Source organism: Clarias gariepinus, chromosome 24 (assembly GCF_024256425.1).
Source record: "Clarias gariepinus isolate MV-2021 ecotype Netherlands chromosome 24, CGAR_prim_01v2, whole genome shotgun sequence".
NCBI lineage: Eukaryota > Metazoa > Chordata > Actinopteri > Siluriformes > Clariidae > Clarias > Clarias gariepinus.
This window is the reverse complement of record NC_071123.1, coordinates 5,608,510-5,631,461: the sequence shown is the minus strand read 5'-3', so window position 1 is coordinate 5,631,461 and position 22,952 is coordinate 5,608,510. Positions and strand designations below refer to the sequence as shown.

General features: G+C 37.0%; 2 protein-coding genes across 2 annotated transcripts; both read right to left on the bottom strand.

The window, feature by feature from the left end:
- Positions 1–1,164: 1,164 nt before the first annotated feature.
- Positions 1,165–6,303, bottom strand: tmem141 (transmembrane protein 141). Its single transcript, XM_053485674.1, has 5 exons — positions 6,148–6,303; positions 5,997–6,063; positions 3,295–3,378; positions 1,581–1,688; positions 1,165–1,348 (listed from the first exon to the last, which is right to left on the bottom strand). The coding sequence occupies exons 1-5, from the start codon at positions 6,199–6,201 to the stop codon at positions 1,287–1,289; spliced, it is 375 nt and encodes a 124-aa protein (XP_053341649.1). The 5' UTR covers positions 6,202–6,303; the 3' UTR covers positions 1,165–1,286.
- Positions 6,304–12,221: 5,918 nt separating this feature from the next.
- Positions 12,222–22,575, bottom strand: zmynd19 (zinc finger, MYND-type containing 19). The gene is made up of 6 exons (XM_053484709.1): positions 22,322–22,575; positions 18,336–18,395; positions 17,988–18,094; positions 17,750–17,890; positions 17,471–17,651; positions 12,222–13,806 (listed from the first exon to the last, which is right to left on the bottom strand). Exons 1-6 carry the CDS (start codon positions 22,370–22,372, stop codon positions 13,663–13,665), a joined length of 684 nt encoding a protein of 227 aa, XP_053340684.1. The 5' UTR covers positions 22,373–22,575; the 3' UTR covers positions 12,222–13,662.
- Between the last annotated feature and the right edge of the window lie 377 nt (positions 22,576–22,952).

The following is a 22,952-nucleotide window of genomic DNA, read 5'->3' as shown; positions in this document are numbered from 1 at the left end:
GCCACCTTTTTTGTACACCAGTAACAGCAGCACTTTTTAGGGCACTGCAACAATCTGAAACTGGCTAACAATCATCAATTAAACAACTGCTGTAAATGTTAATCACCCATTAATTAGTGCTTAATAAAGTATATGTAAATGCAAAATAAATTTGTAGTTCAAATGTGGCATAGTGACTAAATAGAAAGGGAAAATCGGGCCTGGTCAAAAATGCCCCAATCCAGGTGGTAAACCAGAGTACCCAAATTTTCAAAACGTTCATTGGTACCCAACCACACATTTTGACTGCAGTTATAGAATAACTATTAATTAATAGCATGGTTTAAGACAAATATGTTTTAACTATAAGCTAATGTAATGCAAATTATATGATCACTAGAAAACAATAATTAGATTTCTGTATTTCTATCTGTCTGATCTTTATCTTCCACTCATTATGTTTAGGAAAACTCAAAAGGCCACAGTAAAACCTTTCTATTGTCCCCCTGTGCACTTTTCATGTATTTTTAATTATATGCATCAAATTTATATTAAAATTATATACATCAACATAACCATTTTTATGTAAAAATTTAGATGTCAAAAATACAGCTCAGATTATGCTTTCATGTATCATGTATCTAGATGATCTTACATGTTCTCTAATTTTACAGCGAAAATTTGTTTAGTTTAGTCTTAAAATATTCTATAACTTTACTATACTGGACTGTACTGGTGATGTGAAAATAACTCCCAAACAAGTTCCTGTAATGTTTATTGTGTACAGTTCCCACAGATGGATGTGTCTCTTGTGCAATTTAGCGACAAGTCATTTATCAACGTGTGGCCTACTTTAAAACATTTGCACCACTCGTGTATTTTCACCATTCTAATAGTAAGTAAGAATCTTATCGCAATATTAGGCTTAAAATCTTCTGTAAATGTCAATTGGTTTTATCCCGCTTTCACTCACAAGAAATTTCATCACAAATCTCGGTTTGACTTGAACACCCCTCATACAATAAGTTACATTTTGCTTCTTTAAAAATCTTTGTTTAACATTATGATGAAGTGACAACACTGGCATTTTGGGTCATGTTACCGCATTTTCTAGCATTGCGGTCATAGACAAAGAAGGTGTATAAATAGCAATTTCACAAAAAGCTCAAATAAAAAACCCATGGTGTATCTGAGTTTATACATTATTTGGATTTATTTAAATAATAAAAGTAAAAAAAGAAAGAATATACAGTTTGAACACATTCCATCATCACACTCTGTTTGCTAATCACGCCATCAGTTCCCACTTACTCCATTGTATCGCCATATTTTGTGACTTTTGGAGTTGCTGGAGTTAGAAGCTCATCCTCTGAAAAAAAATATATAATTTGGGTTTGTGAAAAATCATTCAATCAAAACAGTAAAAACAAGAATAGAAACATGATTCTGTAGAGACATGATTTTAACCTGCTGTTTAAAGTAATGAACCTCAGATTCAATTGAAAAATGATTTTGGATTAAAATTATGATATGAGGAAATAATGTGAAATATTTCTTTAAAACGACATCCTGATCAGAGTACTGTACAGATAAATACTTACTAGATGGACTGGAATCAGGTACTTGCCCTTTTTCCAGGAAAACCCACAGCTCTGTGCACTTTGCTGTCTCCCGACGTGTTACAGTGTAGCTGAACACAGAGGAAGTCACTGCCGAAGAAAGTTACAGAAACAAGACAGAAATTTACCGCCTATACTGTACAGCAAGGTCTGAAAGTCTGGAAGCACTTTAGATTTTAAAACTGAAATAAAGGTTTTAGAATTTACATAATTAAAAAATATATATAAAAAGTAAAATGTGCAACATCAACATCATTTCTACATATTAATTTAATTTAAATAATGTAGATTAAATTAAAGAAACGTGAGGAAATGTTTTAATGTGACAGGCTGCAAAGTGCCGAAAAATACATTTAAAAAATTGCTTATGTAACAACCTTAGCAGCAACCTCATTTCCCCTCTCGTCTGTTCCAACCACTCAGCATTCAGCATCACACCAATAACCAGCCTGATCATCTGTCATCATCTGCACCTGTTTCTTATTGGTTCATGCCTTTTGATGTTTTAATGCTTTAATGATTTATGGATTACTGTGTGGCTTAACAAACAAAAAACATTCCTCTGAAACTGCTCAGGTACAGAGACTGGACTGAAAAGACTGAAAGACAAAAATTTGCCAAATGTAAGAGCTAAAAAAAAATCCTTTAGGAAGCCTGGAGAACTATTCCTCAAGACTGCATTTAAAATAAATGAGAGTCTGGCTCTTTGATAGCAAAATATGAAAAAACGAGATGTGGCCAAGACATTTACATAATGCCATAAGCATTTTTACATTTGGTGTCGATTACAGGATTTATATACAAAACTATTCTGCCCTAATTCGTAATAAAGCGCAACTCAAAACGGAAAATTAAACCTTATTTACTCACTCATCGTCTATATTCTGTATACAGGAGCCTGGAGCCTTCCCAGGAGACTTAGGCCACGAGGCGGGGTACACCCTGGACAGGGTGCCAATACATTGCAGGGCACACAAACGTACACACACTCATTCACACTCATTCACAGGCAATTTTGAAACAACAATTAGCTTAATCTGCCTGACTGTGGGAGGAACCCGGAGTACCTGGAAAAAAAACACCAAGCACGGGAAGAACATGCATATTAAATGCCCAGAGAGGCGGGAATCGAACTCAGACCTTGGAGACGAAAGTGCTAACCACTAAGCCACTGTGCCGCCAAATCTTATTTATTCAATGTTCAATGTGGTGACCATTTTCATTCCTGCACCATTCAGTCATTTACTTCATTTTAAAATGGCTTTCAAAATGTACTGAATGCTTGAAGAAGTGCCTTCCAAAACAGCGCAAATCCATTGCGTAAATGTTTTTCTAACTTGATAAACTTTCTGTTCCAATAGAAACTATGTGAAATAATTGACCAGGGGCAGTTTATGTCAAGCTATGGCTGCTTGTTGGCCAATTCTGATGCTCAGTAAAGGCTACAGACTTCACAAAGACATAGTGTGCTGGAGCTTCATCTTGTATCTTATCTAAACCGTCTAATTTGTTGTTGTTATTTTTTATCTACATGAGTCAGTAGCTTTAATGCTTTCTGAGTGGGACCTGATAAAAAAAAATTGGGGTAGAGATTTTAGCTCCCCTTGTTACATGTTGTTGTGATCATTCCCATCAACAAGTTTTCTTTTTACGCTTGTGTGAAGGAATTAAATTGTAACATGGAACATTAACTTACCAACAGATATTAGAAGGTTCCACTTCAGTGGATACTTCAGTCTTTTCTGTAGTGCTACCTGTGCCAAAAACATGCTCACTGTACCTGTTTAACAGACAGAAACAACAAGAAAATACAAGGCACTCTTTGTAAACTGTAGTGTGTTTCACAAACGTGCATTTATAAATTCTTAGCTGGGATGCGAGAGGGTTATTACAGCAACTGTAAAATAAGTTTTGATCAGATGCGAAATAATATTAGTTTTTAGTTTGTTTAAAAAAATACTATATTTTAGTAATTTGTTAATACAGTAAAAACAATTCGATGGCATAGATGTCAAAATATCACGATATCTATTTTAGGAGATGATGACAGTAAATGCTTCATAACCACCATTCAGCATTCAGAGGGTGGACAGCATTAAGCAATTCTGTGGGATTTTTTCTGCAAAAGTTTAATTAAAATCTGTCCAGCCAGTTTTGCGGAACACTGATACAAGATCTGACTGTACAGACATCTATATACAGACAGAAAAAATTCTGGTTTTGGGTACACCAATTTATGTACTGTAAGGATATCATTAAAAGAGCGAGTTCTGTCCAATGTACAGGTAAAATCTTTTTTTTATTTTATAAATATATATTGATGTTTAAAGGATTTGCCCCTTCCTGATTTTTTTTTTTTTGCATATTTGTCACACTTCACATCATTAAACAAAATTTTTATATTACAAATAATAACCAGAATACATACAAAAAGCAGTTTTTAAATGATAATTTTATTTATTAAGGAAAAAACTGTCTAAACCTATATAAAAAAGTAATTGCCCCCTTACTAAATCATGAGTGGACTGACATTTTTGGAAAGGTTAAGATAAATTTCACTTGCGACACCCAAGCCTGATTACTGCCAGACCTGTTAAATCAATAAATATTTTAAACAAAACCTGTCTGACCAAGTAAAGTGCCATTTAAACATCATCATAACGTCATTTAAAAACTGCATTTTGTGTTTACCCTGATTTTCTTTGTGTAGTATTAAAACTTGTTTTATGATCTCCATTATTTAAGTGTGACAAATATGCAAAAAAATAATAATAATCAGGCACTGTATTTCCAAACCAATTGTGATCCCTGAATCTTATGAAACTGCTTGAATATTTGAATGAGAATGAAGGCCCAATTGCATTAGACCTATTTGTATATTTGCATATATCTATATATTTTCACACTACACCTGTAAATAATTTATACTAATGAACTGTTTTAAATAATGCTCACCGTGGAAAAAAAAATATGGGAGGCTTGGGAATTCCCAAAGAACTACGTATAAAGTCATGAGCGCCATAAAACAATCAACACTCCCCTCAAGGGCATGATGTCATGGCTGCATAATCATTGACACAGTGGCATAAGTTATTTTTACCACCTCCGTGTTGATTATTTTCCAATAATTAAACATATCTGAGATTTTTTTTCTTTCACCATGATTTTTATTTATTTTTATTAAAATGTAACTAATTAGTAAAAAAATTTACCTCTTATCCTTGAAACATCCTTTTTTACTCACGCTTTAGTAGATATAAACATTCATTCCTTCACTTTTTTCCTTTAAAGGTCAATGAGAAGGGAAAACACAGCTTGTAATGCTACCAAGAAAACCACAAATCTCAAATGCCTCTACACTAAAGAATTTGTAATTATTAAGAATTTCTAACATAATTTTTTTATTTAAATTTTACCCGACTGTGACAAAGAATTGACACTGGAGACTCTTTCCAAAACATATAACAGATTTTTTTTTTATACCCAACACCTGATAACACCTGCTCATGTCAGACCTGATAAGTATGGGAGTAGTTTCAGCAGCAGACTAATTCATCGCCGCTGTTTAAGGAAATGATAGAGGAAATCATGCCTGCCTGGTGTCATCTGTCTCTGCAACTCATCTGCTCACGTCAGACCTGTGACCGCTGAACTAAACTGATTTACTTCTGAGTCACAATGATTTTACTCTTGGATACTACCATTCATAAGTTTGGACACACCTAATTAAATGGTCTCTTCTGATTTTTATTTCTTTTTACAATAGAGAGTAAAACAATGCTCAAGGCGTCCAAAATATACAATAATCTCCTCTGAACAATTGTTATTGAAATGTGTCTGCTACTTCTGCTCTGTTAATCCTCCATAACGGCTCTAGTCTGAGGTTCTGTTTATTAATTGGTGATTTCTGAGGTGACTCTAAATGAACGTCTCTTCTGCAGCAGAGGTAAGTTTTGGTCTTGCTTTTCTGGAAAGGTCTTCATGAGAGACAGTTTCATCATGGAGCTTGATGGGTTTTGTAAATGCACTTAATAATACTGTTACTGCAAGAAGTGTTCCAGAACGGCTGACCTTCATTTCCTAAAATAACAACTAACTGTAGTTGTTACTTAATTACATAATACCATGTGTCATTTCATAGGTTTGGAGAAAAAAATCCAGCATTGTTCTACAATGTAGAAAATAAATCACTGAAAAAAGAAAGAAAAAAAGGATGCCCAAAGTTTCTGTATCAGCTGTTACTATGGAAACAATAATATTAATTTGAGAGCAACAATATAAACCATTTTTAAAAAGTATACTTTTAAAACTTGTAAAAAAAAAAAAAAAAAAAATATATATATATATATATATATATATATATATATATATATATATAAATTTCGCTCAGATACTAACCAATTACGAAGCTTCCAGTTCCTTTCATAAACGCACGTGACTGGCAGACAGCATAGTCCTGTAAACCCTGAGTAAAAAGATGTTTTCTATAAGTATGTTATTAAAGTTTTATTAGTAGGACATTATTATTGCTAATATTTAACCAGCGCACCGGATGTTTCTCCACGAGCGCGTCATCGACCTTCCGGAGTCCGATGTTGACCATCGCGGTTAGATTTAAAACACTTTAAAACCTAAAACACTTTCACTTCATAGACGAATAAAGGACAACCTGCGGCTGCTCTGACTTTGTCATTGTTTACTTCCGTATATGAGCGAAGAAAACTGAAATACTCAGAAACGGCATTATTATTTTAACATGTCAGCTGCGCCCTCTAGCGGCCTGGAGTCGTTGATGTGCTCATATTGTTAAGCGACAGTTTATACATCTTCATTTTCATCTTCTATATTGCTTATTCTGTATACAGGGCCTGGAACTTATAGTAGGAGGATTAGTCCACGAGGCAGGGTACACACTGGACAGGGTGACAATCCATTGCAGGGCACACATACACACACACACACCTCAGACACCAGGGGCAATTTAGAGAACAATAATCTGCATGTCCTTAAACTGTGGGGGAAGAAGGAAACCCACCATGCATGGGGAGAACATGCAAACAAACCCTGGAGGTTCAAGGCAACGGTCCATGCTAACAAGAGGAGTTAAAAGATAAAAAATATATATATTTAAAAAATATGCCTCGTTATCTTCTATATTGCTTTATCCCAGGACACTTAGGCCAGGAGGCAGGATACACACAGGATAAAAAAATGTTTCCATACTAATGAATTAAAATTAAATTTAAAAAAGTAAAATATAAATATATATATTTATTTTGGTTTTTGGTTTTCTTGCTTATCTCACTCACATCGTAGCTCCTCCAACTAAACATTAGCTGATCCCCTGAGTTTTAGTCTATTTCTCTGACTCACAGCTTTTCGCTTTCCACCCCGTATCTTAGCTTTTTTTCTGTCCTAATCATGGCCCTCTCTCAACAAACTAAAGGTTACATGGAGGGAACATTGGAAAAAAAATGTTGAAGTTATCTCAAAACATTAGCGAGATCTTCTGGGCCGTGGCAACATCTTAAGGCCTTAAGGACTTTACTGAAAAAAGGCCTTCAAATAAAAAACACATTCTTGTCACACTAATTATTGTATAACATACAATCATTCCCTTTACTACAAACCACGTTTTTTGTCTTCATGACCCAGGGGAAGGTGGTAAAATTTAGCCAAGCAGATTTTTTTGCTTGGCTAAACAAGGAATCTATTAATCTATCCAACAAGGAATTAAAATAAGGAATCTATTAATCTATCCAACAAGGAATTAAAATAAGGAATCTATTAATCTATCCAACAAGGAATTAATATATATATATATATATATATATATATATATATATATATATATTTTTTTTTTTTTTTTTAGAAATCATTCATAACCCTTAGCAACATTCAAATTGTGCAAACATTTTATAGAATGCTGTACGTCCATAAATGTCGATTATGACAGAGGTGGCTCGGATCCCACTGCAGTCGTTCCTGCGAATATTCAGCGAAAATTCTTGACGCACCACTTGCACATTACAGGAACTCAGCTGTGAGTTATTGCCATGTCCCCCGTACAATCCTGACCTCCTTCCAAGCCATGTGCATGGAGTCTGCATGTCTGCTTTCACATGCCCTTCTCTGTAACCCTAACCCTTGGTGGGTTTCCTCTGAATACTTTTGCATGGCCCTGTATACGGTGTAGAGATGTTTTTATTACAGCCACAATGCAGCTCAGTGTGGTGCTCGGATAGAACCATACTCATATCTGAACTTTCTTTGGTGCTGCTTAATTGTGCATTAGTGTCCAAGTCAGCAACCAAACCTAAGGATTTCTCAAAGAGAAAAGTCATGGCTTGTTATAAACATGTATAATATTATATTCAAATATTTTAAGTTAGAGAAAATAAATGCACCCCATCACGATTTATTGTTATTTTCTCTAACAGCACATCATCCTTAATTGTGTCCCTATACCAATTTAATGATTGAAACATTAAAGAATGCCATGTTGTTCATTTCATTCATTTATTTAACTTATACATGTTTTTTTCAACAGGCCATTTTTTTTTTATATATAATAATTTATTTATTTGTTTAACCAGTTATTTACAATAACATGAACAGTTTTTTATTATATGATTTATTGATCCCTGAAGGGAATTCTAAAATTGCTGCAGCAACTAAATACGTAAAATGAAGATAAAACATAGACAGACCTGCATAAAATTACCATACAAGGGTGAGTCATAAATTATCCGCACTCTGATCATTTATTCCTGTAGAATTTATTTTAATAAATTTTAGAAAATTTTTCAACATAATCTCCTTATCCATCTGTCAACAAGCTTTCACATGCCTTCATTTAAAAACCCAACCGAGCTCAGAGAGAACGCGCAAACTCCATGCACCTGGACCAGAGGTGGGAATCGAACCCGGAACCTGGAGGTGCAAGGGAACAGTGCTAACCACTAGGTCACTGTGTCGCAACCGGTTTTATAGCAATTCAAAAATTATGAACCTAAGGAAGATTTAATGCCAGACTTGAGCAGGTTATAGAACCTTAGTTTTTCTTTTCCAATCCTTTAAATGAACCAGAAAAACAACATGCAGGTACTCATTTCTAAACGGTAAATCAGTGTGATGCTTTTTAAGTTGTGTAAACAATGCCAGTGATGCCACAGTTCCAACAACATTCAGTAAAACATCAGCAGACGTTGACCTCCATAGTCCATTCATGAAGCCCCCCTCTTAAACATCATCACAGAAATATGGGTAGCTACAGAGTGGAATCAGCACACACACCACACTCAGAAAGATTTGTTTATCAACCCTGCGTCCCCCAACAGATCCTATGTGCCTGGTCAAAGGCAATTTAAGACTAACTTGCATCCATCCATCCATCTTCAACCGCTTATCCAAAGTCGGGTCACGGAGGTAGCAGTTCCAGTAACGGAACTGGACCAGGACGGAATCCACATTGTTCCTCTTCAATCCGTGGTTCGACAATCGGCTGAACCCTCCTTTACAGCACCTTAGGGTACACTTTCCCAGGGAGGCTGAGTAGTGTAATGCCCCTATAATTGGCACACACCCTTTGGTACCCCGTTTTAAAAAGGGTAACCACCACCCCAGTCTGCCACTTCTTAGGCACTGTCCCGGATTTCCACTCAATGTTGAAGAGGTGTGTCAACCAAGACAGTCCCCCAACACCCAGAGCCTTCAGCATTTTCGGACGGATCTTGTCAATTCCCGGAGCTTTGCCACCGTGGAGTTGTTTGACTACCTCAGTGACCTCGCCCAGGGAGATCAACACCGACCCCCATCATTCTCCAGCTCTGTCTCTGCAACAGAGGGTGAATTAGTTGGGTTCAGAAGTTCCTCAAAGTGCTCTTTTCACCGCCTGATTACCTCCTCAGTCGAGGTCAGCGGTGTCCCATCCTTGCTGTACACAACTTAGGTGGTTCCCCGTTTCCCCCTCCTGAGGTGCAGGATGGTTTTCCAGAAGCACCTTGGTGCTGCTCGAAAGTCCTTCTCCATGGATTCTTCGAGCTCCTCCCACACGCACTGCATTGCCTCTGATACCGCTGCGGCTGCTGTCCTTCGAGCCCGCCGGTACCTTGCAACTGCTTCTAGGGTCCCCCGTGATAACATATCCCTGAAGGACTCCTTTTTCAGTCAGACAGCTTCTCTAACCACAGGTGTCCACCACGCTGTTCGAGAGTTACCGCCCCTTGAGGCACCCAGAACCTTGCACAGGGGCATCCCCTAGACGTTCCCAATTCACCCGCACTACCCATTTGGGCTTACCAGGTCTGTCCAGTGGCTTCTCCTGGCACCTGACCCAACTCACCACCAGATGGTGATCAGTTGACAGCTCTGCCCCTCTCTTTACTCGAGTGTCCAAGACATATGGCCTCAGGTCAGATGATACGATCACAAAATCAATCAATTCAGTGTCTTGAAAGCATTTACAAGTTATACTGCAGAAAGAGATAACTTTCATAATTTATGATCAAGCTGCACAGATGAATTACTCCTAATAAATAAACCTTTTTTTTCTTTCAATAAAGGTTGAATTTTGTCACTGGAAGTACATTTGATATTTTACTGTCAGGTTGATAGAAAGACTGGATTAATGCAAAAGGTCAGCACTGAAGAAATTAAATCTCTTCCAGAAGAAATGAGTTTGCATCTAAATTATTATCACGAACAGACTCAATTTAGAGTTTAATTTAATTATTTATTCATTTGATCATTATGGCCTTTTTTTTATGTTTACATTGTCATTTAAAACACATTTTAATCTAAGAGATGAAGGCACATTATAGAGTACATAAAGCTCCTATAGCAATTTGTAACCCAAAGCATCATAGGTTTACAAAATGCTGATCACTTTGCAAAGCTGCTTCGCAACAATGACCGCTGCTAAAAGTGCTATATAAATAAAATCGAACTGAATTGATTGGACACAACTTTTTCCATGTATGAAAAAGTGAAAGCCTGTATACATTATATGCACATGCACTCATCCACAATAATGTCGTTATTTAAATCAATCACGTTGTACCCAATTGAAATCCACAGACATTTACATGAAGCTGATCGATGTTTGCTGCTTCAAGAGCTTTCAATCTTCATGAAAGCCTTTCCAGTAAATTTTGAAAAATGTCAACATGTTTAGCCACATGTTAGATTTTGATGCCATGCACACGTTCACCAAAATATCTCATTATATCTCACAAGTGGGACATAAAAAAAAATCCCAAGTTCGAATACTGATGATGCAACAGTGACCCATGGCCTAGGAAACTATAAAAAGGGTACAACAGTAGGAGCTGTTGTACGGTACCATATGGGTGTGGTTAGGAATAGGTCTTGACCAAATTGGGGAGAAAAAAAATAATAAAAATTACATAAAATAACCTGGTGGAAATTGTTTTAAACACTACCTGCATTTTTTTTCTTTGTAACGGCTTGCTTTGAGTCATGCAGTTGAATTACTTGTACTGTAAATGATTCATCTCTTGCTGAAGAATTTTACTCGGTGTACTTTAACTATTTCTTCAGTTTCCAGACATTTCTCATATTTTCTTTATTAACATTGATGATTATTTTGTTGGCCAAAACATCCCCCAAAAACACAATTGGGTCAAAAAAACAAAACAAAACAAAAATTAATCCTGAACAAAGCTGAAGCTTTCTGGCACACGGCTATGTTTCAAGTTATCAAAGGTAAATTTGTATGGCCATCATTTCCACACCATTCACTTAATTATTTTTTAAAAGAACATAATGCAAAGTGACCAGGGAGAATAATGACTGTAAATCTATGGACATGCATCGGTGCATCAGATTTCAGTCACGCATTCTCAGAGAGTCCACTCTCAGACAGTGGATTGAAATCATTAGTGAAAATTTTAAACTTCTTTTTCAAGGCAACACTTATTTTTGTTGCCTTTTGTGTGCGTTTCGTTGCCAGACGTGCTGACTTCTAAATGTAAAGGAAACCAATCAGATAAGGTTAAATACCTTCCAGCTCTTTTTTCCAGTCATTTCTTAAATTTCTTTTAAAAACCTGAATTAGGATAACACAAAAAAAAAAAGTAGTGTGTGCATGTATATTATATTTTTACATACTGTGCAAATGTCTTAGGCTTTTTAAACCTTAAAAAAAAAATATAATAATCAACTAAAATTCTAATGTGTGATTTCCAAGCATTAGCATACAAACCTCAAATTAAATGTTACAGAAAAATATTTGTCTGCCAGAAAAGAAAACAGCATATTATAATCAACCCCTTTTCAGACAGAAAAATTAATAACTGCAAGCTGCTGGGTTTACATGCAAAACAGAAGCAGGTATAACAGTCAAACTTATTAATAACATAAGTACTTTCTTGGAAAACTACACAAACTGTACCCAAGACTAAAGGATCCTTAAAGCGTCATCACAACAAATGGTTCATTAATTAATGTTTTTTGGGCTTGTAGCAATTCTATTTTTACTTTTTTGAAAGGTATATTTGCATGTGTCTAAGACTTTTGCACAGTATATGCTTTTATTTAAATCAATGTGTATACGTTCAGTAAAAACAGCACCCATTTGGAGTCACCTCCGTGGTGTAAACATACTTTTCGCACATCGTACTTTATTTATTTTACAGTCACAATAGTCGGATATCGCGAACATTACACCCCCTCATGTAGATTAATTTATTTTACATATTTTAAAGCGTATTGTAATTCTTATATTCAATAAAATTAAAAAAGAAAAAAAAGAAAAAAAACCTGTCCCAAACTCAATCATTCTGTAATCTCCCCACCCACATGACAAAAGATGAAAGTGAGGATATTCAGTGCACAGTGTTCAACCCTATCTGGATAAATAAACACATTGGTACACAACTGTCGACAAATAGCATGTATACCTGCAATACATGCAAGATGTGTGTGCATGTCCGTGCGCATCACGTTAGAGTTCGGTAAAGGTGCCTTACACTGAAGAGGAAGACACACTTTAATCATGTGTGCATGTATGCCTTTGCATTTTTTTGTTTTGTTTAGTTTTTTTAAAAAAAAAGGTTCAGGTTTATACAAAACACAAAAATGAGAGAAAAGTTACAGATGTTACACAGGACAAAAAGGATTGACAAACGAATAACCCAAGCATCAACTTGCAGAAAGATGACCTTGGATGTTGAATACGTTAGACGACTTTGTGCACGTGGGAGGCTTTTTTTTTTTTAGCCTAGGATATTCCTTGACTCCAAGTGCTAGTGACGGAGCGCAAATATTATTTAATGGAAGGCGACTGGGATTTTCAATGCAGCACTGAGAGCAATTGCAGAATCTTGTCACAGGAACAGAAAGTGAAGTCACCAGATTCAATAAAGACTCTTCCCTACCCAGCTCATTCACCCAGCCCCGGGATAGAGAAAAAAAAAATCTATTACTTCAGTCGATAATGGCATGGCACACGCGCATTTAGACACACACAATACTGGTAGTGTGAACTTGCACAGTCCTTTGCTGCACACCAGGGGGAAAATACGGCAGGTAAGCGGGCGTGCGCGCATTCATGCGCACACAGGAAGTCCAACTGGGAGAGGAAAAGTACAGTGAAGAGGTCCGTTATTCCGTCTCTTTCTACAGCAGGCGTGTTCCTCGAGACCAGTGGCTAACACTTCACGACGGGCGTGAGAATGGAAGGAAGGAGTGAGCTTCGACAGTCCATGAAGAGGAAGTCATGATGGCGTGGTGTTTTTCTTCACAAAACACACATCCATAGCAGCAACCTTTTATTGATCTCCCTCTAAAAAGAAAAATCCCCCCCCTAACAAGCCAAGGAAATGCCAAATGTTTGGGAAGGGGAAAAAAAATAAAAAAATTTATGCCCCCCTCCCCCTCAGCACCGCACTCAACAGGCCTGCCTTACCTACCAACATCACCCATTCGGTTAGTCAGTCAGTAGATTTGTTTTTTGTTTTGTTTTTTAACATTGTTGTTTTTGCAAGTCCCGTCCCACAGTCCCCCCTCCGACCCCACTTTTGAGTGACGGGGGTTCAGGGGATCACCGCTCGGGCTCGGACTCCAGGGCCAGGACCCGCTTGCGTTCGCGGCACTGCTTCTTATGGGCCGGCCAATCCCTCTGCTGACACTGCGAGCCACAGTAGCGTGCGACCTGACAGCGACCACAGATGTTGAACTCCCGCAGCTGGGAAAATAAATAACCAAAGCATAAGTACACAAACGCATACAATATAAACAGGCAACATGTACAACAGCTCTCCACAACCCTACATACAGGTCCCTGTATGACAGCGATAAAGACTTACAGGTGTGAGACAGACATGCTGTCTTTTAGTCACATCTGTAAGTCTTTATCTCCATTATACAGAGACCTGCTGCTTTAACCAGTATACAAATATCTGGTGTATGATCGAGTTACTATCCTTCACTTAAATAACACGTTAAAGCACTTGAATTACTTTTTTGATGTAGCAAGTAATCTAACGTGTTAGGTCAGATTATGGGCTAAACTTCGCAGGGTGTTTGTACAATAATTATAAAGGTCTTGATGAGGAATCACAAAAGAGTTTTCATTTTCTGCAATGGAAAAGTACTCTAACTAGTTACTTTTATTAGAAAGGAACACTGTAACTTAACTGATTACCTTTTAAAGACCGTAATTTTGTGATGTAATTAGTTACTTTAAAAAGTAACGTCCCCCAACACTGCTCATGTATCATTAAAGAAAGTGCAACAAAAAAAAAAATTGTGACATTAAATGTGCAAGTAAACCTTAAGGACAAAGTGCAATTCGTAAATTGGTAGTTTGACATCGCGTGATCATCTTTAAAACATACTGCGATACACTACAGTATTAGATAATTAATGCACTTTGCCATAGTCTGATAGTGGAAGGATTTAAGCTATTTATTCTTGTAGATGTTCATTCTACTTTTATCTATTTCATCACTGTCTCAGAGTTTCTGCACAAAAGAAATTCCAATGCACATTTTGTTTTTAATATTTGTACAAATACCGTGTCTTCAAGTTGGAATATTTAGTGATAGGAATTGAGATTGCTGTATGCAGTACAGAAACCACATAAGCAACTTAATTTTAAAGGGCACCTTTTATGCAAAATTCTGATCAGTTTTTGGATATGGACATGGGTCTCCAGGATGTGTGTAGACAAAAAAAACTAAATCTTTTATCCCCCTTCTCCATGTACTTTAAGTTTTTCACCTGGTATGACATAATTCCAAGCAGAGGGGAAAAAGGAAAAAAAAGGACACGAAAAACTAGATGTGGTAGACAGTAGCTTATTTGCAATTAAAAGATAACAATTAAGCAAACTTTATGGGTCTCCAGTGCGAGTACACCGTTTAGTTTTTGGTATCTATTTGGGCATAGACTAGCCAATTAGATTCTCTTCAACGTGATCTCATATACCCCTCCAAGAGTGTGCCTTGGCAAGAGCTCATTTACATAGATACTGAAACAGCATGTTTGAAGGAGGAGTGATAAAGGGACAAACATCTGCAGTTTGTTTCAGCTGGAGCATTAACACACTTTGGGGGAAGCATTGAGACCCATGGTAACTTGTCCCATGTTCTCTTCTTTCTTTAACCTTTAACCCTACAGACAGTCTAACAGGAAGGGAACGAAAGGAATTTCAGGGAACCCTAAGTATGTGATGTAAATGTTTTTTTAGCCAAGACATACAGTATCTTGGACACCCCTGAGACCCATGTTAACTTTTTGAAAAGCAGTATTATCTGGCACCTTCAACAGAAACATATCATACAAAACATGAAATGTGTCAATTCTGACAATGTCATGCAGCTGATTGAATAACCAACCTAAAAGCAGGTTAACAATTATAAGGCTTTACCGAGGAGTGTGAAAATAAATTGACCAATAACCAGAAAGGACACCCAGGACGTCCCTGTTTTAAGTAAATAACTGGTTGCCATTCTTCCAAATTTCCATAAAAACATCTGGACAACTTGTTAGAGATCTGGGCCAAATGCTGTCACACTTGGCTTTGCTCGTGTCAGCTGCTGCCGTTACTGCAGGCCAGCAGATCTGCTGTGTCTTGAAACTGAAGGCAGGGAAAAGTGCAACACTATGCACTCACAAAGCAACAGAGCAAGTTAAAGAACAGTTTTCCCCCTCTGCACACACTCTACACTTTTCATCCTGGGTCTTATCAACATGTTTAACAGTTAAGCATATTTATATAATCCAACAGTCCAATTCATACATACTGCAGTTAATTTATTTACTCATAGTAAAAAAGCACCTAAAGACATGGCCAGTGTATTTAAAAGTAATAATTCATAATGTAATTACAAATATATATATTTTTATTCTGGTGTTTGAGTCTGAACTTTGACGCTAAAATGTGTTTGAAGTAGTTTTATTTAAGACTCAATGCGGGGGCATACTACTTCCAGGTTTTAAGCGCTGCGTTCAAGGTAAGTAACTAAACCTTCTGAAAACTATTACAGCAAAAGAGTAGAAGAAATAAACAGTCTTTTAGTGTGAGAAAACCACAGCCACATGTGCACCACATTTGCAAGAAGCTATATATTAAAATAAATACACCAGTCACATTTGACAATTTTCACTACTTTGTTGGATACAAAAGTAACCTTTTTAAAAATAAAATTATTAATATAATTATTACTACTACTACTATTTTTATATTACTAGTTAAACAAGCGTTTAGCTGAATTTCCCACCACTACCAGACATCTTAAACAGTATATTTTCGATTTCAGCATTATCTCATGAGCATGTTTGTGTCATAAGAGCAGAACAAAAGTGGATTTTTGACAACATGGGAAGGATACCAACTGTTTTGTCGATAACAAAACTGTACAATTTAATCAATTATGAAATTAAATCAAGCTAATTTATTCAGTTAATTGAATTGGTCAGTTTTCAATTCAGAATCTATTCACACTTTTTTAAAGCATTTAGGTTTAATTAATATTAACAGCTCTAAAATTGAGGACTTCCTTAAAAATATAGCACATCTTTTGGGAGGGTAAAAAATACAAGCAACTTCCAGCTACAGCAAATACGTATACACCAAAATAGAGTACTGAAACTCATGCATCTTGGATGCGCATTTGCATTTGTCAATGGGATATAACTCCAAACACGTGTTCCCAGTAGTGAAAAGGAAGTTGTGTTGTGCATTTGTTTCTGGAAATGGGTCTTAGTTTATTAACTCTTAGTTAAGTATTATTTTGGCTCGTTTGGAAGAGGTCTTGAATAAAGATTGAATTTAAAAAAGATGGCAGAACAATTCCTTTCCGTACATATCCCATTTCTCAGATCTTACACTGCCTGATGCCCATTTGTGGGGAATGTTAAAGGAGTGTGTGTTTAACAGTGAAGATCCACCAAGAACCGTGCCTGCATTACGCCAGCAAATCATCTCGTTTTGCAGGAAACGACCCTTGTTTTGGGAATTCGGGTTGAGAATCTGTGTGAATGATATGAACACTGTCTACAGCGAGGTGGCGCGTATTGTACTTTCTTTTGTTTTACCCTCGAGCAATTAAAAGCTGCTTCTTTTGAATTTATAGACAGTTAGTGCAGTACTGCCACCTACTGGACTGGAGTGTGGGGCTATATAATGTCTGGGAAAACCAAATAATTACTTGGTAGGAGAGAACACTTGAACAAATTAGTTTATAAACAAATAAGTTTAAAAATAATCAACAAATCACAGCATTGCTGTAAGAAATATAGCTGCTTGAAATAACCATTGATGTCATCAAATCAAACTGAAGGCCTCAAATTCTTTTTGTAAAACTTCCTAACATAATTTGTATAATGCACACAACAGTACTGACCCTCCTTTCAATGAGTGAGCAAGGGGGATAGTGACACTCATAGTAAGTGCAGGAACATTCCTCCTCCTCCACTAGCTCTCCATTGGCGTTGTAGTAACGAGTACGGCCCAGTTCGAGGTACTGTTCCTCCACCGGATCGGCTGGAACCTGCTGGATGGCCAGCCAGTACAGTGATTGCTCCCTGTAGAGGTATCACATGTATACAAGAACAGCATTAGGCATGATGTAATTAATACGGCAAATCGAGGCTCCAGAAGCACCGAGTTGTGTAAAATCTACCTTTGTTTGCTAGACAGCTCCTCTGGTTTGGGAGTCCAGCCAACAGGAACCAGGCGCAAGTTGTCTAGACGGTTGTCCACCGTGACAGAGTTTATGTGGACAACTTGGAAACTGGGAGCGATGCCGCCTCTGTGTTTCTCCCTGTACACACACACACACACACAATTAAAGCACAAAAACTTTAAGTCTTAACTCTTATATAATATGATTTGGTGGCTGTTGGGAAGGCTTCACTCACCAGAGCAACTCATGCAGAGGTCGACCTGCCCACCGCCCTTTGCTTATATCAAAGGCATATGCAAAGATCTTTGCTCCGTTACCATTAGCGTCAACCTCCATGCGTGCCTGAAATCACCGGACGAATCGCAGAAAATTGAATACAAGAAAAAATAAAAACAAAATCACTGGCTGAAACACGCTCTCAAAATTAATCATTTCCTCGGGTATTATAAAAAAAAAAAAAAAAAGTGTTGACAAACTTTAAGTATTCAATTATAAAAGTTTATACAACTTGTTTCCAGTTCACAAGAATGTGCTTAGAGAAAAACATTTTTAAAAAGCATTTTAAAGCTGTGAATGTTCTTACCTCAAAGGCATAATTCTCCACCAGTGGTATATCCTGCTCATCAATGAGGGTGTATTTTGTCTAAAAACAAAAACAAACATGACTGAGAGCATTCTTTGGCACAAAGTAATTTCTCTCAACAGCAAATAAAATCCTTTCAAAGTGTGTTTTGAGGACCACTAGGCTTTTTTTTTTTTTTAATAAATGGATGCTAAAGCCATGACTTGGTCATTAGAGTTATCCAACATATTTCCTTAAATTTAACAGATTTAATCCAAACTTATTTAACCCCTAATTTCGAGTCAGCTATTCTAATCCAGTACACATTTTGACAAACTTAGCAGATCATGACAGCATATTCGCTAGGTGTCCATTCTGTGCGTGAGCTAAAAAAAAAAAAAAAACTTAAAAAAAATACAATTAAAATCAAATGTAGAGCACTGGCTTTGTAAATGGGAAATTCTCTTCCAGCCAATCAGCCTATCCGATGATGTTTTATGTTAATGTTAGTCAGCTAAACCAGGTGATAGCCTCGCTGCCTCTGCAACAAGCGTCAAAGAATTTGGGGTTCAATTATCAACAACCATTTTCCAGTATCGATGACTGCTCCATTAACGGCATAACATTTCCAGTATTAACCTAAATGTCTTTGTAACTTTAACAAAACTATGAGATACTGCTTACATAATAGAAAGCATTTTACATCTACAGTGTAAAAGTTTCCATGAAATAGACAATGCTATTTTTCAACAAATGATTTGGAATATGTTGTTTAAATTATACAGTGCTTTCATAAAAGGTACAAACTTTCTTTGGGCTGCTCCCGTCAAGGGCAGCATGCAGTGGATGGGTAGTTTTGTGTGTAGCAACCACCAACAACGAGGCTCAAACCCAGATCCTCAAATCAACAACCTGGAGCTTTAGCCACCTTAACTACCACCACGAACCCCGCTGTCATAAAGAGTACGGTGGAAGAAAATAAAAATAACTTTAATATATTTTAAGTCCCTGAATAAACTTCTTGCATTTTTACTCCTGCTGGCCTTTTATCAGCAGAAGTAATGCAGTATAAAACAAACATAACAAAAGACGTGATAAGATGGGGACCAGACCGGCTCTCCTTTCTATCAACACCTCCCTTATCGAAGTGTAGGCGTGCCACTCGTGAAGAGTGCCGTTATGGTGCATGATCAGCTGACTACCTCACCGTTCTCAAAATGCAGACTGAGATGCATTTCCGTCCATCTGCTCATGAAAAAAAATATGAAATGAAATCTCTAAATCCAGTGATTTAATAACTTGACAATAAGATTCTACATACTAATCTGCATTTATTAAAAATATATATATATTATTATTAATAATAATAATAATTATTATAATTATTATTTTGATGACTTCTCTTTGGTGTTTGGATCTGCAAAAATTTCATAAATACCTTACTTTAACCACCGTCTTGTTTTGTGAAACCTAGTTTAAAAATATCATGGTTATCACTCAGTGGATCTTTCAGCACTTCTGATTCTAAAATAAACTTCACAACAAACCTGACCTCATGTCACATTTCTACTTTATAACAAAGCCATGACCGGGATATGAAAAGGCTATTTCTAACCAAAGCAAGGTGGAAATAAAAAACTTCACCCTACACGCCCCTCACTAGTTGCATTTGCACATCATAGATCCAAGCATTCCACTAATAATCAGAAAATTGCACCATGTAAACACCTTAATCAGAACAGTCTGACCCGATTACAAGGGCTTTTTAATCAGAACCAGAAGAGTGGTGTAAACCCTTAATAACCCTTTTGGTAGGAAAACATTAGCCATGTGAACACTTGATCTGATCATCTCTTTCTTGTTGGAATAAATACATTCTATCTGTGTTTGTTTGCCCCCACATGCGGGTAACGTTTGATGCATTTACAGAAGAGATGGTGAGCGTTCTTAAAGAGATCTAAAGGTTCTCTTATTGTTGATCTCCTGTCATTTAAAAACTGCAGATGTCCGAAATTGCACCTTAATTAAAAAAAGAACAGCAGAAACAGAAAATATTGTATAAGAACAAGATGCAAGTGTCATCTATTAAATCTATTAATTGTTGGAGGTTTTTTCTTCACATTTTCACCACTTCACCGCAGATGGAACCACTTCGCGCTGTTATACTCTGATTTAACACTTCAAGCATGTAAACGCACATCTTATCAAACACTGATCGGTAAACAAATCTGTATCTCTAATCAGAATGATTATGGACACACCTTCAAACATTCAATGCTTGTTGCTTTGTGATGCATTTCTACATTTTAGAACAATATGGAGATTGAAAAATATGAAATTATTACAAACGGCATTATGTATTAAAGTAACATGAACAACAACAACCAGTTGTTATTTTTAGACACATGAAGGTCAGCTGTTCTGGAACAGTTCTTGCAAGAACAGTATTATCAAGTGCATTCGCAAAACCCATCAAGTACCATGATAAAACTGGTTCTCATGAAGACCATATCAGCAAAGCAAATCCAAAACTTGCTTCTGCCTCAAAGGGGATGTTCATTTAGAGTTAGCGGTTCTCAAAAATCCCCAATTAACAAACAGCAGCTCAGATTAGAGCCGTTATAAAGGTTTTACAGAGCGTAAGTAAACAAGTAAGACAAGAGGACCTTTAGAGCTCTTCAGAAGCACATCTCAATATTAACTATTCAAAAGAGATTATTGCATATTTTACATTTTATAATGTAGAAATAAAAAATTAAAAAAATTAAATCAGGTAAGATGGTGTCCAAACTTTTGACTGTTAGTCTGTGAATGTGTGAACGCATGTATGTGTTTTACAATCTTCAATAAAAAATATTCTAAGTACAGACTGTTTACAGATTATTGTCTTATAAGATGAGCTGATGTATTCTGATTTAATGCTTTAAAATACGTGTCTTATTTTCTCTGTTTTCTGTTTCTGCTATTCTTTCTTAATTATCCTGTAATCTCAGACGCACCAAATTGAAACAACACTAGATCTACGAGACAAGAGTACCTTTAGAGATCTTCAGAAACAGAAATTACATATACTGCAAGGTATATATATATATATATATATATATATATATACACATACATACATATACACTGTCTATACTGTGTTTATACACACACATATATATAAACCTGAAAACCTTCACATCCCCCTACTCCACTGCTATGACACCACATGTACTAAGAATTATTATTATTATTATTATTATTATTATCATTAAATTTTTTAGGTTGATGCTCAGGAGATGGGTCCCAGGCCCACACCTTGCCTGTGAGCAGCGTGTACCGGATGCCCTCTAGTGTTCCGCCATGAAGCGGCCTGGCACACGGACTGGACCGACACAGCGCTCTACAGCTGCATGGAAGCTGGTTCACACAAACAAAACCTGTTTCCCGTTATTTAAACACACTACACGCCGTCAACACAAAACGTACCGGGTTAAAGCTTACAATTAACATTTTCTTATTACCCGTTTCTTTGTCTAATGAACAGAATAAGTGAGTTAGTAAGCGGGCTGTTTAGCTAGCTGGCTAATTTTAATGCAAGACTCCTCACCCGCCGCCGACATGCCGGTTAAAGTCACGCCGCAAATGTTCCTGATTAACTTTACCCCTCATAAGCTTTTTAATAGCACGCCGGTTCCTTTACAAACATAAGAATACAGTTTTTTTCCAAACCGCTTTAAAACGTTTAAGGTGTTTACTGATATTTACCTTGTTAAAACGCTAGCCTGGTTAGCACTGTTGCTAGCACGACAAACAGGCGGCTCGCGCACCAGAACGACTCCGAATTTCTTACGTTAAACGGAAAGTCTGAAGTAAAATCTATAAAGCACAATCGCACGCGCTGAGCGGTTATAAATCAGGAACCTCAATGAACGATGACGTTTAAAAATGTGATTTAAACTAGTCTATCCGATGTATATGGTGACCCTCCCCTTGTCGTCGCACATGGCAGTCCCGAGGCTCACCTTCCCGGCCACACGGCCCAGGCGAACAATCCCGAGCTTGAAATCCGACATTAGACGAGCTGTCCACGGACTGACACGGAACGAGCGGCCGCGGCGGTCTACAGGAGGCTAGCTCGGGCAACCCCTAACCCTGAGATTCATCCAATGTTTCTTTTTTTTTTTGCTGAATATTAGGGTCAGTCGTTGCCCAACTCTTCCCCGCCCGCCGCCGCTACCGAGCCACCGCGATGCGAAACGCCGCTTAGTGGCGCTGGAAAATCTGCCAGCTTTCGGAGTTAGGATTAACCAATCAGCGAAGAGAGTCAGACGCTTTCGTCCAATAGGAGCATTAGATATTTGACAGTGACTGACGTTGCGTCTTTCTGATACCAGAACGTTAAAACACAAACTGTTTGCGTCGTGGTATTTAATCAGAAGGACCAATCAGAACACAGGAGGTAAACTGTAAGTCCCGCCTACTTGCTTTTTTTATGCAACCGTATTGGACAGTTTTAGTGGTTACGTAGGAATCTCGTGTCATTTTAGCGCGAAAATGATAGAAGAGGGAGTTAAGTGGTAACAACACTACAACAACCTGTGTACTGTACAGTGTGTTAAGTAGAATTTACTATATTATTAGGAGTTATTATAT

What these genes read in the sequence shown, in the direction of transcription:
- zmynd19 (XM_053484709.1), bottom strand. Translation starts at nt 22,372, where the DNA reads ATGTCGGATTTCAAGCTCGGGATTGTTCGCCTGGGCCGTGTGGCCGGG. An exon ending in TGGGCCGTGTGGCCGGGAAG is followed by an intron (nt 18,396 to 22,321) that starts GTGAGCCTCGGG and finishes TTTTGTTTTTAG; the next exon opens with ACAAAATACACCCTCATTGA. An exon ending in GCTCACTCATTGAAAGGAGG is followed by an intron (nt 13,807 to 17,470) that starts GTCAGTACTGTT and finishes TTATTTTCCCAG; the next exon opens with CTGCGGGAGTTCAACATCTG.
- tmem141 (XM_053485674.1), bottom strand. Translation starts at nt 6,201, where the DNA reads ATGGTCAACATCGGACTCCGGAAGGTCGATGACGCGCTCGTGGAGAAA. An exon ending in CGCTCGTGGAGAAACATCCG is followed by an intron (nt 6,064 to 6,147) that starts GTGCGCTGGTTA and finishes CTTTTTACTCAG; the next exon opens with GGTTTACAGGACTATGCTGT. An exon ending in AACTGGAAGCTTCGTAATTG is followed by an intron (nt 3,379 to 5,996) that starts GTTAGTATCTGA and finishes TCTGTTAAACAG; the next exon opens with GTACAGTGAGCATGTTTTTG.